At 48.9% G+C, this 11,479-nt stretch overlaps 1 protein-coding gene across 1 annotated transcript; it reads right to left on the bottom strand.

The window, feature by feature from the left end:
* Positions 1–3,946: 3,946 nt before the first annotated feature.
* On the bottom strand, positions 3,947–11,248 carry CXCL14 (C-X-C motif chemokine ligand 14). The gene is made up of 4 exons (XM_042826689.1): positions 11,072–11,248; positions 10,148–10,253; positions 6,240–6,350; positions 3,947–5,096 (listed from the first exon to the last, which is right to left on the bottom strand). The coding sequence occupies exons 1-4, from the start codon at positions 11,133–11,135 to the stop codon at positions 5,081–5,083; spliced, it is 297 nt and encodes a 98-aa protein (XP_042682623.1). The 5' UTR covers positions 11,136–11,248; the 3' UTR covers positions 3,947–5,080.
* Between the last annotated feature and the right edge of the window lie 231 nt (positions 11,249–11,479).

Below are 11,479 nucleotides of genomic sequence, written 5' to 3'. Positions count from 1 at the left end.
TAGCCTTGAGCAAATGCCAGAAGTTTTCCTTTTTTTTTTTTTTTTTTTTTCTTCTTTTCCTTTGGGAGGGGAGAAGAGGATCTGAAGCTCCTCCAGAAGGACCTTGCCAACCCTTTTTGTTTAGTGGGAAGTAAAACAGAAGCCCAGATGTGATGACTGCTCAGGCCTTGGCTGCCTGTCCCCCTGTGTCACATCATGTCATCCCTCCCCCAAGGCCTCACATGCCTACTTGGAGCAGCTCCTGTTGGGCTGGGTGCCCTCTGCCCAAAGAGCTGATAATGTAAACAGGCAAAAGATGAGAGAAAAATCAAAGGGGAGATGAGTGCTTTGCAGAGGTTGGCAAAAGGATCAGAAATGCAACATGTTGCTTATGCTTCATAAGATAAATGATAGTGCATGTTGCACGTCTGGAAAGCATTCCCTCCAGGGATCTTGGCTTTCTTTTGATGTTTGGATGATGATCTGCTTATACCCAGCAAGAGAGAGCAAGTCATCTTCTTGAGGCATTCAGGATGATAGTGTGCATGTGTGATCTTTAACTTTGTGTCCCTGTTAGGAAGTCCAGCAGTCAGGTCTAAGGATATGAACCAAGCATGACACCTGGAGAACATCAGCTGGGCTGGGACTGGGGCTGGCTGGGAGTCAGCAGCAGGAGGGTGAGGCTGGCATGTGGCTGTGTGGGGCAGAGACCCCTTGTGCTGAAGGGGTGCCCTCAGTGCCCTGTGAGGTGGGATGGATGTGGCTCTGCAGGGATGGTGGCAGCCATGCGTCCTCTTGGCCACTGTGCCCTGAGCGTGCACATCCTGCATTTGCAGGCTAATTTGCAGTGCATAAGTGTCCTTGGAGCAGTGTTCCCCAAATCCAGCACACAGCAGAACAGCTGTGTTTTCTGTGCTTTAGGGGCTTCCCGTGCTTGGGCAAGGAAATGCAAGTTTATTTTTGCAGAGCATTCCCATCAGCAGCGGTGCAATGAGCTGATTTATCCTGCATGCAGCCCTGGGGCTTTGTAGGTATCCCAGGGCTGTCTGAGAGGATTTCTGTTGCCACTAGATGTCCTTTCAGCCCTGCTTTCCTCCGGAACTGGAACTGTTGGCTCAGGACAGAAAGTGGTGAACCCGGGCTGCTGTTTACCCCTTCCCTCCTCCCCGCCCCCCGAATTCTGTCCTGATTTGTCTCGTGTCCTGCAGGCTAACAGGGGTGAGAATCCAAAAATCAACTTAGAGTTTTGTGCCGGATGTTAAACGTTTTGGTGCTTCTTGTGAATTGAGAGCTGCTGTGGCACTGCCTTCTGGGCAGGGTGCTTAGGCATGGTTGGGTGTCACTAATTGGGATGATGGGCAAGGGGGCAACCATAGGGGAGAAATAAAATCATTAAGGTTGGAAGAGACCATTAGAGAAGAAGAATCCAGCTGTCAGTACATCACCACTGTGTCTACTAAACCATGTTCTGGTTACAGGGATATCTGGTGCACCTTTTCTGGGCAAACTGAGCACCTCCCAGGGGCCACTCAGCTCTCAGCAGTCTGGGGTTGGAAGGAACTGGTGAATAACAGTGTTTGACAGAGCAAGCAAGGGCAGTGAAAGCTGCAGAGAGATTCTCAGAAATACATACAATTCCACAATTCCATTTGTGTTCACACACCTCTGACAGATGGGAGCAAACAGAATGAGCAGAAATCCCAGCGTGAGTGCTTCAATGGAAATGTTACAGAGTGCTGAAACTGGAAGCCATTCTGAAATGAAGTCAGTGTGGCTGAGACTTGTGAAATAGGCTGCCCAACCCCCTGGATCCAGAACCCAAACTTAGCCACAAACATTCAGCCTCTTGCCAGAGGTGCTGAGCGAATTGCAGCCGGTGAAGTCTTTGGATGCTGTGCACATCTGGGTCTGATGCTTCATTTTTCAAAGCTGACTTTAGAAGGGGGGGGGGGGGGGGAGCGGAAAGGTTGCTGGTGTTTTTTTTGTTTTGATGGGGAGCATGCTCTGGAAGTGCCTGGGCTCATAGCAGAGCCTGCTGAATCATGCTGGATTGCAGAGGCTGCTCAGCATGTCAAGGCACAGTGACCCTGGACAGGGTGCTGGTTTTATCCTCAGTTGTTCCTGTTTCTGCCAATGTGGGTCATGAGGGCCAAGCCTGATGTTTAATTGATTTAGGAGCTCAGGGACATGGCAGTAGTGGGACTGTGGTGTCCCACACACAACATCCAACTGCTGCTGCTTAATAAACTTTTTGTCCATTGCTGGCCTGGACCGTATATGAGCAAGTGAAAGGCAAGTGGTGAAAGGATCTGTATAACATTACTAATCCCATGCAGTGTGCTTGCTGAAGAGGTCCCCCCACGCTGTGTCAGCTCACTGCAGCTGCTGGCTTCAGCCTTGTGCTTTTTTTTTTTATTATTTAAATAAAAGCTGGTAAAACTGCTCTTGAACAGGTGATACCCATGGCAGAGGGCAGGGAGAGGTGGGGATGCTGGAGAGGTCCTCATCCCTGTGGTGGGGCCTCACTTTCAGTCCCGAAGGAGAAATGTGTGGTTTCTAAATAGGGGAAGGGGAGAGAAGTTGGCTCCTCCTTGCAACCTGCTGGGAAAAGAAGCATAGACCTTGAGGTTGCTGCCAAATCTAGGTGGGGAGATGCATGCATGTACACATTGACCATTGTAGCATAGGTGCCTTAGTCTGAAGAGACCCAGTGGGCATTTCCAGTGTGCACACCTGGTTTCTTTATGTGTCTGGCTTTTCCCAGTGGCCTTGGTCTGGCAGATGAACCCAGGGCTAAGGTTTGCTTGCGCAGACCATCCTGTGAATGTGAATCACTGTGCTGCATTTTGAGCAAGCAGAGCTGTGCGTGGTGTTTCCAATGGTGCCAACCACTCCTTGTGCAACAGCAGCGATGATTTTCCAGGAAGATTCATTGCCTGGTGGCTGTTAAATCGGTGTGAACTGTTTCTTGAAGTCTGTCAATGTGTTGAAATGGAGCCTCCTCAAGGCGGAATGGCTGCCTTCACTAAAATGGGAGCTGGGAAATGGCTGGCACAGCCCTGGCTTTGGGTTTGCCCTCAGTGTAAGAGCTCATCCTGAAGTGCTGCCTTGTGGTTGCTGTCCCTGCAGGCTTTATTCTTATTTCTCACGCACCCTGGGGTTTTCCCCAAGCATTTTACTAGGAAGGTGCTGTTGCATCCTTGTGCAGGATAGAGCTGTGAGATGTCAACATTCCTTTCTCTGTCTCTGCAAGGAATATTAGCACAGTAAATAAACATGTGTGCTTTATTTGCTGTCTGAACTGGAGAAACCCCTCGAGCTGAGGCCAGGCATTGCCTGGATATGACACGGTTTGCTGGGCTCAGGCAGTGTGCATAATGCTGTAGGAGCTGAGGCTGCTCAGAGCAGGGCTGGCTTTAACACATGTAGAACCTCCGTGTTCTCCTGTTGTGCCTGCTGCTTTTCTTTCCAGATCCTCAGGGTTTGAGAATATCACTCTGTTGTGCATTGAGCCCCATGAGGGGTGGGAGATGTGTTGGGTACAAGGTCTGTCCCTTTGGGTAAGGGCTGAAACTGCAAGGAGAGAACAGGAAGAGGCTCATAGCCCTTTGGTTACAGCCTTCCCCCATCTAGCTGAGGCATTTTTTAGCTGTATTGTATTCTTTTATATACACCCAGGGTGGCTGGTTTATATAGATTTAACATAACTCTACCATAAGCAGGTGGCACAGCCATTCTTTGTGTAGTGGGATTTCTCAGTATTTAGGTAAACTCCAAATCCTAAAACAAAAAAGGGAATTAAGCAGCAGCAGAACAACTCTCCTAACCCTGTTGTTATTGAGTTGCCCCGACTCTACAACAGCCTCTGATTTAATGCTTTTCCCTCAGCAAAATTGCCCACTGAAAGAAGTGATTGGAGATGGTTGGCATTCCTGAAGGAAACCTGGGAGCAGTGGTCAGATTTTTTTTTAAATATATTTTTATTACTTTTTCCCATTTGTCTTAGAAAGAAATATGAAATCTGCATGCAACCTTCTAAGTATTTCAAACACTTAAATAGCATATGATAATTTAGCAGTACAGTACATTATACAGAAAGATAGTATAGGGAGACTTCCTATAGTATATTTACAAATGAAAAGGTAGTTTTGTTATTTCATTAAAAAGAGGAATGCTTTGCTTAACATTGAAGTATTACATTCAAAATAATGAATATGTTGTATTGTGACTAAAACATAGGTATTTATGTGTTTGCCCTACATGTTTTTCATAAAAAGGTGCCTTTTAAAGGCTTTTTTTGCTACAAATCTAGGAAATCATACACAATAGTCTTGAAGCTGAAAATGTCTGAGTACTGAAGCCACAAACCTTGTGTGAGAGCTTCAGGTGGAGGAGGAAAAGAAATTAAACAAGTCCTTAGTAACAAAAAAAGACCTAGAAATGCTCTCTAGAGTAGGGAAATGAGATGGGAGGGTGGTACACTTCACCTTGCAGCAAGACCCCAGGTCTGTTAAGGAAGAGGTACACGAGTGGTGCTTGCACTCCTTTGCTGATGAGCCAAGGGACCTCGCTTCTGCACCACAGCCACCACGTGTTGGTGGCACCTCACCCAGCTCCTGTTCTGTCCCAGCACTGCCTCGTTGGGGGCTGCCAACATGACCAACAGCCCCGAGGCTTCCCCACTGCCAAGGGGTGAGGGACGCAGCTGGAGAGTACCTTGCAAACGTTGTCTAATGAGCTTATAAAGCTCAATTGCGATCATAGTGAAGTATGAATGAATAACAATTAAAAAAGAAAAAGGCAGGAAACAACAAAACCAAACCTCTTTAAAATGTCAAACATGAGTTGTTGTTGTTGTTGTTGTTGTTTTTCCCCCAACCTCGATATGATGCAGGCAGGTGTGAAATCTGAAGTGCAACAGATGCTTGTGAAATCTGGAAGCCTTTTGCACACGGCTATAAAATGTAAAAACTGACCCTTGGTAAAAAGTGCTTTATAGTAATATAGAATTCGTCTTATGTCTGTGAGAGAAATAATCTTCTGCAGAGCCCAGTCCTACGCCAGCCAAGGGAGTCCTCTCCATTCCTCATACCGCCGCCTCCTATTCTTCATAAACCCTGCCCAGGAGGAAAGCAGAGAGCAAAATATTTAAACCATGAAGGAAACAACTCCCAAATAATTAAAACCCAGAAGCCAAAGTGTTAGCCTCTGCTTAAGTAAGTTGGAAAGCTATTGATGTGCTTGGTTGCAATGAGTGGGACATGCAAGATGGGGAAATCCACATCCAATAGTATTCATTAACCACTGGAGAATCCCTCTCTTATATGCAAGCATGAGGTAGATCATAGTTGTACATCTGTATAAGAATGGATAGTAAGTTAACAGTATGTCATCTTTGGAATAATACCAGGCTCTGTTAGTTTTCCAGCTTACACCCTGAGGAGCAAACCTGGCAGCCTTGTTTGCTGCAAACTCTAACGTGCTCAAGCTCTTTGGGTGAAAATGTCTTACATAGAGCAGGGGCAGTGCTGTTCTGGAGAAGGAATCTGCATTTGTGCTATTTGCCTTTATATTCCCTGCCTTTCCCTTTGGTGTATCTCGGTGGGTTTGGTACAGCTGGCCCCAAGGGCACTGACCAGTTGTTTGCTTAGAGCAAGTCACTGAAATAAACTGGGCTCTTTGTGTCTGAAATATCTCCTTATTGCACTTAGTTTGGGCTGTGGAGGAGCCTGAGCAGCAGGCAGGAGCTGTGCCAACAAACAAACCTAAGCAACCAACAAAACCTGATGGCTTGCCATTGGTTATATAGATCTTTGTAAGGGGAAAGGTAGCAGTGCATCTTAACATTCTCTGGGAATGATTCATTAGTTAAAACTGGCCAAGGCCTGTGGCATTAAGAGTTGTGGGTTTTGAAGTTTTGCAGCTAAAGTGTGTAGCGTGAAGTAGGGCAGAGTAATCCCAGCTCTGCTGACTGCTTTCCTTACAATTGCATGGAAGTAATTTGGCCTTTCATCTTGGCTTTTTAGCTGTAACGAGGAGGTGAGTGCATGTGAATGGCCAAGATCATCAGTTGACAAAGAGTTCAGCCGAAAATAATGACTATTTATAGTTATAACACCCTAATCCTAAAATAGAAGCAAGGAGTAAATGTGGCAGGAAAGAAATTGCATCATGAGCATCCGTTTCTACTTATAATTTTGGCAATGAAACACATCCCTTGTGCTGGGTGCAGCACTGGCAGCGTGCGCCCGTTCTCTTACCTGCCCTTCTCTTTCCATACTCGGTACCACTTCAGCAGCCTCACTGTGTTCTGGCGTTTGGGGTTCAGGCAGTGCTGCTGCTCACCTCTCACTTTCGTCCACAGGGTCACGCTGCAAAGGAAGCATGCAAGTTATGGGCACTGCAGACAGCCCCAGCCCGCGGCTCTGCCTGCAGGGCGCTGCCCGAATTGCTCAGGGCACTGGCCCAGGAAGCGATGGGGCAGCAGGAGGGTTTTCTGCTGTGTTTGATGGCAGCCATCTGAGTTAGAAGAATGTTGGAGCAGATCTTCAGCTGTTATCAATCAGTGCACTTCAGCACGTTGTCCACAGAGCCAGACTAAGTTGTAACAGATGAAGACGTACCCGTTAGTTTTGATCAGTGGGTTTGCTCTGTCTGCCTGTTAAGTATTTCCTTTTGAGTTTAATAGCTGGCTTAATTAAGGCTCGTTTGGGCAGCCTTAGGTCTTTGCAGGAGGAGACGGTTCCCTTAGGCTTAACAGTGTTGCATCCGAGGGAAAAAGATCAAACCTGGATTTTTCTTTTCCTCTTTACTCAATGATATTTTAAACGCTTGCACATGGGTGGGTGCCTGCTGAGCCCAGCAGGGCTGGGCCTCCAACCTCCCCTGACTGCAAGCACATCAGTGTGCCCATGTCAGCAGTGTTCCCTTGGTGTCCCCTCAGTGCCAGGATGAGCCGTGCTGCAAGGCAGAGCTCTGCCTGGCACTCCAGGTTTCTTCCCAGAGAGCTCAGTGATGCCCTGGAGGCTCGGCTGAGGTGATGTGGGAGCTCTGGCACTGCTTCCACAGAGGGTGGCTCTCTGGGAGGTGTGGGCTGTTTGTGCTTCTCAGGGCTCAACACCAAGTGGTTTTTTGGTTGTTGTTGTTCATTTGGTGACTGAGGAAACCCTACAGTGTTGTTGTTGTTGTTGTTTTACTGGCTTTATTTCATTTTCTGTAAATACCATCCACAAAAAAGAAAGGGTTTCCAGTTTACCCAAGATAGTATAATGGGATTAGTCAAATGCTATTAGAAACATGAATAGACGAATAGCAGAAAACCAGAAATATGTGTGTATAATGAGATTCTGGCATGGATTGGTTCAGAAAGGAGCTGAGTATCTCCTGCCACAACCAGAATGCCACGTGGGCTTTCCCAGCACACCCTCTGCTGCAGTGGGAACCCCCCTGTGGGCAGTGAAACACTGCTCATTGCTGTCTGTTCAGCTGAGAGTCTTGCTGTGTTTCCCATTTCAGTGTTGTACACTGGGCTCAATTTCTTTCTGTTCAATGAACCTTCATTCTTGCTTCCTTTCTGTGCTTTCTCTCCACTGGGTGTAAGCTGAAGTCATAGAAAATAAGGTATAATTCTCAGGTAGCTCTTTCCCAACACACAGAAGAACACCTGATTGCCTTCTAGAGTCTCTGGGCTGCAGAGGATGGAAGGGGAGGGGTCACTGCTTCAACCTGTGGATCACTGCTGCCATCTCAGCCAGTCCCTGGGCATCAGTACATGAGGGAAGTGGCAAAACCAAGCTCAATGAAGGCACAAAGCATGCAGGTTTTAGAAAGCTTGAGGTTGGCATGAAGTTTCTCCATCCAGAAGCCATCTCCTTGGCTGTACCATCTGCACTGACCCGTGCCAGACCTTGGCTTGAGCTTCTCTTATGACAGAGCACACTGGATCTTTCCAGAAAATAGCCAAGCTATGTCACAGGAGGAAAGGAGCTCCTCTGAGAAGCAGCAGTGAGTGAAGGACAACTCTGACCCTGCAGTGCAAGGAAGAGGAGGCAGACAACCTCTCAGTTGTCCATCTGAGAGGTGCACCATACAACAGAGGTTTTTCTTGGCTGAGATGCATTGCTTAGATGCCAAATGTAGGTCTGTGAGACATCCCTGTGGTTCTTGGTGCTGAGGGCACAGCCCTGGGTGACAGCAGTGTGGAACACTGGGCAATGCCACCTTGGGGTGCAGGCATGCTGCCAGGCAGGATTTAGTGGTACGTGCTTAGAAAGAGAGACTGTAGAAGCAGAGTTCCTGACTAAGGATCTGTCTGGGTGTGCTGCAGGGACAGGCTGAGCAGGATGGATGCTGCAGGTCTCTTAGACCTTCAGAGGTCTCCCTCAGGTGGCATCTCTGTATCTGAGGTTCCTTGTGCCAACACCATCCCTGATATATTCACTTCTCCAGCTCTGGGTTAAGCACCAGGTATGTTCCCCTCTTGAAGATGCACAAAAGGGACAGCTGCTTTCAGACAAAGTGTTAAACCTCCCTCTCTTTTTCTTCCAGAGGAGGGAAAGTGCTTCCTACTTGGTGTGCCATGAATCCAGATAGGCTTTAGCCAGGGCTAGGACTCCGTTCAGCTCTTACCCTGCACCACTGCTCTGCTGAGGGGTCTATGGCCAAAGATGCATTCCTTCCTAAACTGCATCCACACCCCTCATAATCTTCCAGACCTCATTTCTATCATGTTTCGCCTGTATAGGGTACAAGAGCTTTTGAGGAAAGCAGGAGGGGAAAGCAGCTTCATCAACTCATTTTAAACAATCACCACAGCAACAAACACTGGGCTGCAGGAATTCAGCTCTTCTGTGCCTCGGCCAGAGACTCCCAGATCCCTTGGCTCTGAATATTAATTTGAACTTGTTCGGGCTGCAGCAGGGTGGCTGGGAAGGCAGCGATGGCAGCATGTTACTGGCCCATGGGTGTCTCCAGGAGCATGGGAGAGTGATGGGACAGCTCTGTCCCAGCAGCTGCTGCAGCTCTGTGAGCTTAAATAGCATTGCTTTGCATTTGCATAGCTCTCTGCTGGGATAGCAACCCAGGCACTGGGGATTTCCCAGTTTCCTGATGGAAAAAGAGAAGTTGCATGAATGAAATCTATTCCACAAGTGGTGTTCTCCCCTCTGCAGGCTGCCAAGCTTGGCTTGGCTGCTCACAGGGATGCTGGTGTCAATGTGGAGAAGCCTGTTGCAGATTTCCAATCCTGTGCCACAAAGCTCTGCCCTGGGCAGCATCTCTGCAGGGTAGGCTCAGTTCTGGAGGCATTACCACGGTCATGCAGGCAGGGTGGGCAGAATGGGACTGGCAGGATGGGGCCCTGGGGATCTTATGGTGCAGAGCAGGATGCTGAGGTCCTTTCTTTGGTTGAGGAGCAAGCACCAGGGTGATCTGTAGCATTTTGGGGTGTGTGGTTGCACTCGGACCCTTTTTTCCTCTGTTGTAGGTGGCAAGCTTGTTGTAGTCTTCTCAGTTACTTTGGTCATTATCCAGCTCCGTGGGCTGGGGTTTCCTGGGGCATTGAAAGTTAGCCAAACCAGGGCAGAAAATCCCCTCAAACCACTTGTATTTAAAATGGGGAGGAAGAAAATCATTCCATTAGAGATGCTGTCAACCCCTGTGGCTGCCTTGCTTTGCTGTGCATCGTTCCGAGGCTTCCAGCAGCATCGCTCAGGGCTGGCGGCGCAGCTCAGAGAAGAGTTCTGTGCTGGCTGATCCCATGCAGCACACGGGGCTGTGGAAGTCTGAGGACTCTGGTTGGGATGAAACTCTGTGCAGAAGCAAATCCTGCTCTTGTTCTCACTTTGCTCAGAAACACTTTGAATAGTTCTGGATTTTACAGCAAGTGGCTTGCCGTGGTATTGGCCCCTGTTTTCGCTCAAGCTTATTCTCCTTTTATTGTTACCTGTTTTGCATATAATCCCTTGAGCAGACAACAGTGTCAAAAACTGATAGCAGAGTTTTTGATCAGAGCTACACAATTATTGCATCAGAGACAGCAAGCGACTTTTCCCGGGAGCTGGCATGCCAGAGAATGATAAAAGCAAAGAGCAAAGAAGGATCTCATGGTGTAAAGCAATATAATTCAGCTGACAGTGAAACGGAAAGAAAGAAATGAAGGGAGACTTACATAATCATCTCCTCCACACAAAATGGGTACCTCGGTTTTATTTCCAGCTTCCGTACATTAGAGAATCTTATCTTCGGCCCTTTCCTCGAGCACTTGCACTTCACACCTGGAAGAAAAAGCATTTGCTCACCCTCCTGTGTGCCCAACGTCCCCCCCCTCTCTGTGTGCCTGCAGGCTGCAGCCCGCTCCATCAAGCCCTGATGGGAAAAGCTGCATTTCGTGTTACTGCTGTGCTTAAAAAAAGTGATGTTTCCTTTGCCACAGGTAGCAGCTCCCCCAAGAATGTATTTTAGAGCAGTTCTGAAGCTCGGTAAATAGGAGAGCTTTGTGAAGCGCACCTGCTGGGATTGGATATAATTGTATTGAGCAGGAGGAAATAGAAATGTAGGAATTCACGTTAAACTGAAAAAGCAAATGCCCTTCTCAGCTCCTTTCTCATTTTGCTCGTGTCTCGCTCCCAGTTTGGAGCACTTTCAGTCCTTTTTCTCTCACGGATGCTGCGGTGCATTCGCAGCCAGACAAAAGCTGAGAGTTTCTTTAGCCGCCGGTTTTGTGCTCAGCAGAAAACGCACCCTGGCAAAGGCAGTGGGATTCGTGCACTTCAAACTTGGCTCTGTTTTCCCTGTGCGAATTGCCATTCGTTTTGGGGGGGGGGGGGGCGGGCCCAGAGGGGAGGTGTGCCCCCAACAGCGAGGGCACGGGGTGCAGCTGGGGCGCTGGGTGTGCTAGCAGGATGCGACTTTGTATTATTGCTTTCACCTTTTAAAACCAAAAAATCGCAAGGCTGCTTCGCGCTGTGGAATCAATATTATTATTTGTAGTGACACGCAGGGATCTCTCCTTTTCGGAGGAAAATACGGTGAGGGGGGAAAAAAACGCACCCTGGAGAGAGCTTTAAACGAGAATAGGCAAAAATCCTCTTACCTTCCGCACTGGCTAAGCACATCGCAATGAACAGCAGAAGCAAGGCTGCCGTCAGGAGCTTCATGGCGAGCCGGCAGGTACCCGAGCGCACGCAGCGGGGTTCGGTCTTGCTTTCCCGTCCTCGAGGTGGGAAGGAGCGGCTGCGGGCGGTGCTGCTGCCCGAGCTCTGCCGCGTTCCCCCCCGCTCGTCCCCTTTTAAATGCTCTCCCGCTGCCCGTGCTGCCGCCTCATTAACATGCGGGGCCGTGCGGCTCCCTCCGCTCCGCAGCCCCGGGGGGAGAGGCGGGCGGGCGGCGGGGAGGGACGGGGCGGGCAGGGGGGGAACGCGGCGGCCGCGGCTCCGTTGGGCTTCTGGCGGGCGGCCGCTTTGGGAATGGGGGTTTGAAGGGGCTCACCTGGCTGCGGGAG

Source organism: Centrocercus urophasianus, unplaced genomic scaffold (assembly GCF_019232065.1).
Source record: "Centrocercus urophasianus isolate 14NV4802_14NV808 unplaced genomic scaffold, USGS_Curo_1.0 seq_26, whole genome shotgun sequence".
NCBI lineage: Eukaryota > Metazoa > Chordata > Aves > Galliformes > Phasianidae > Centrocercus > Centrocercus urophasianus.
Note: the sequence above shows the minus strand (reverse complement) of the source record. Positions and strands in the feature narration are given on the sequence as shown.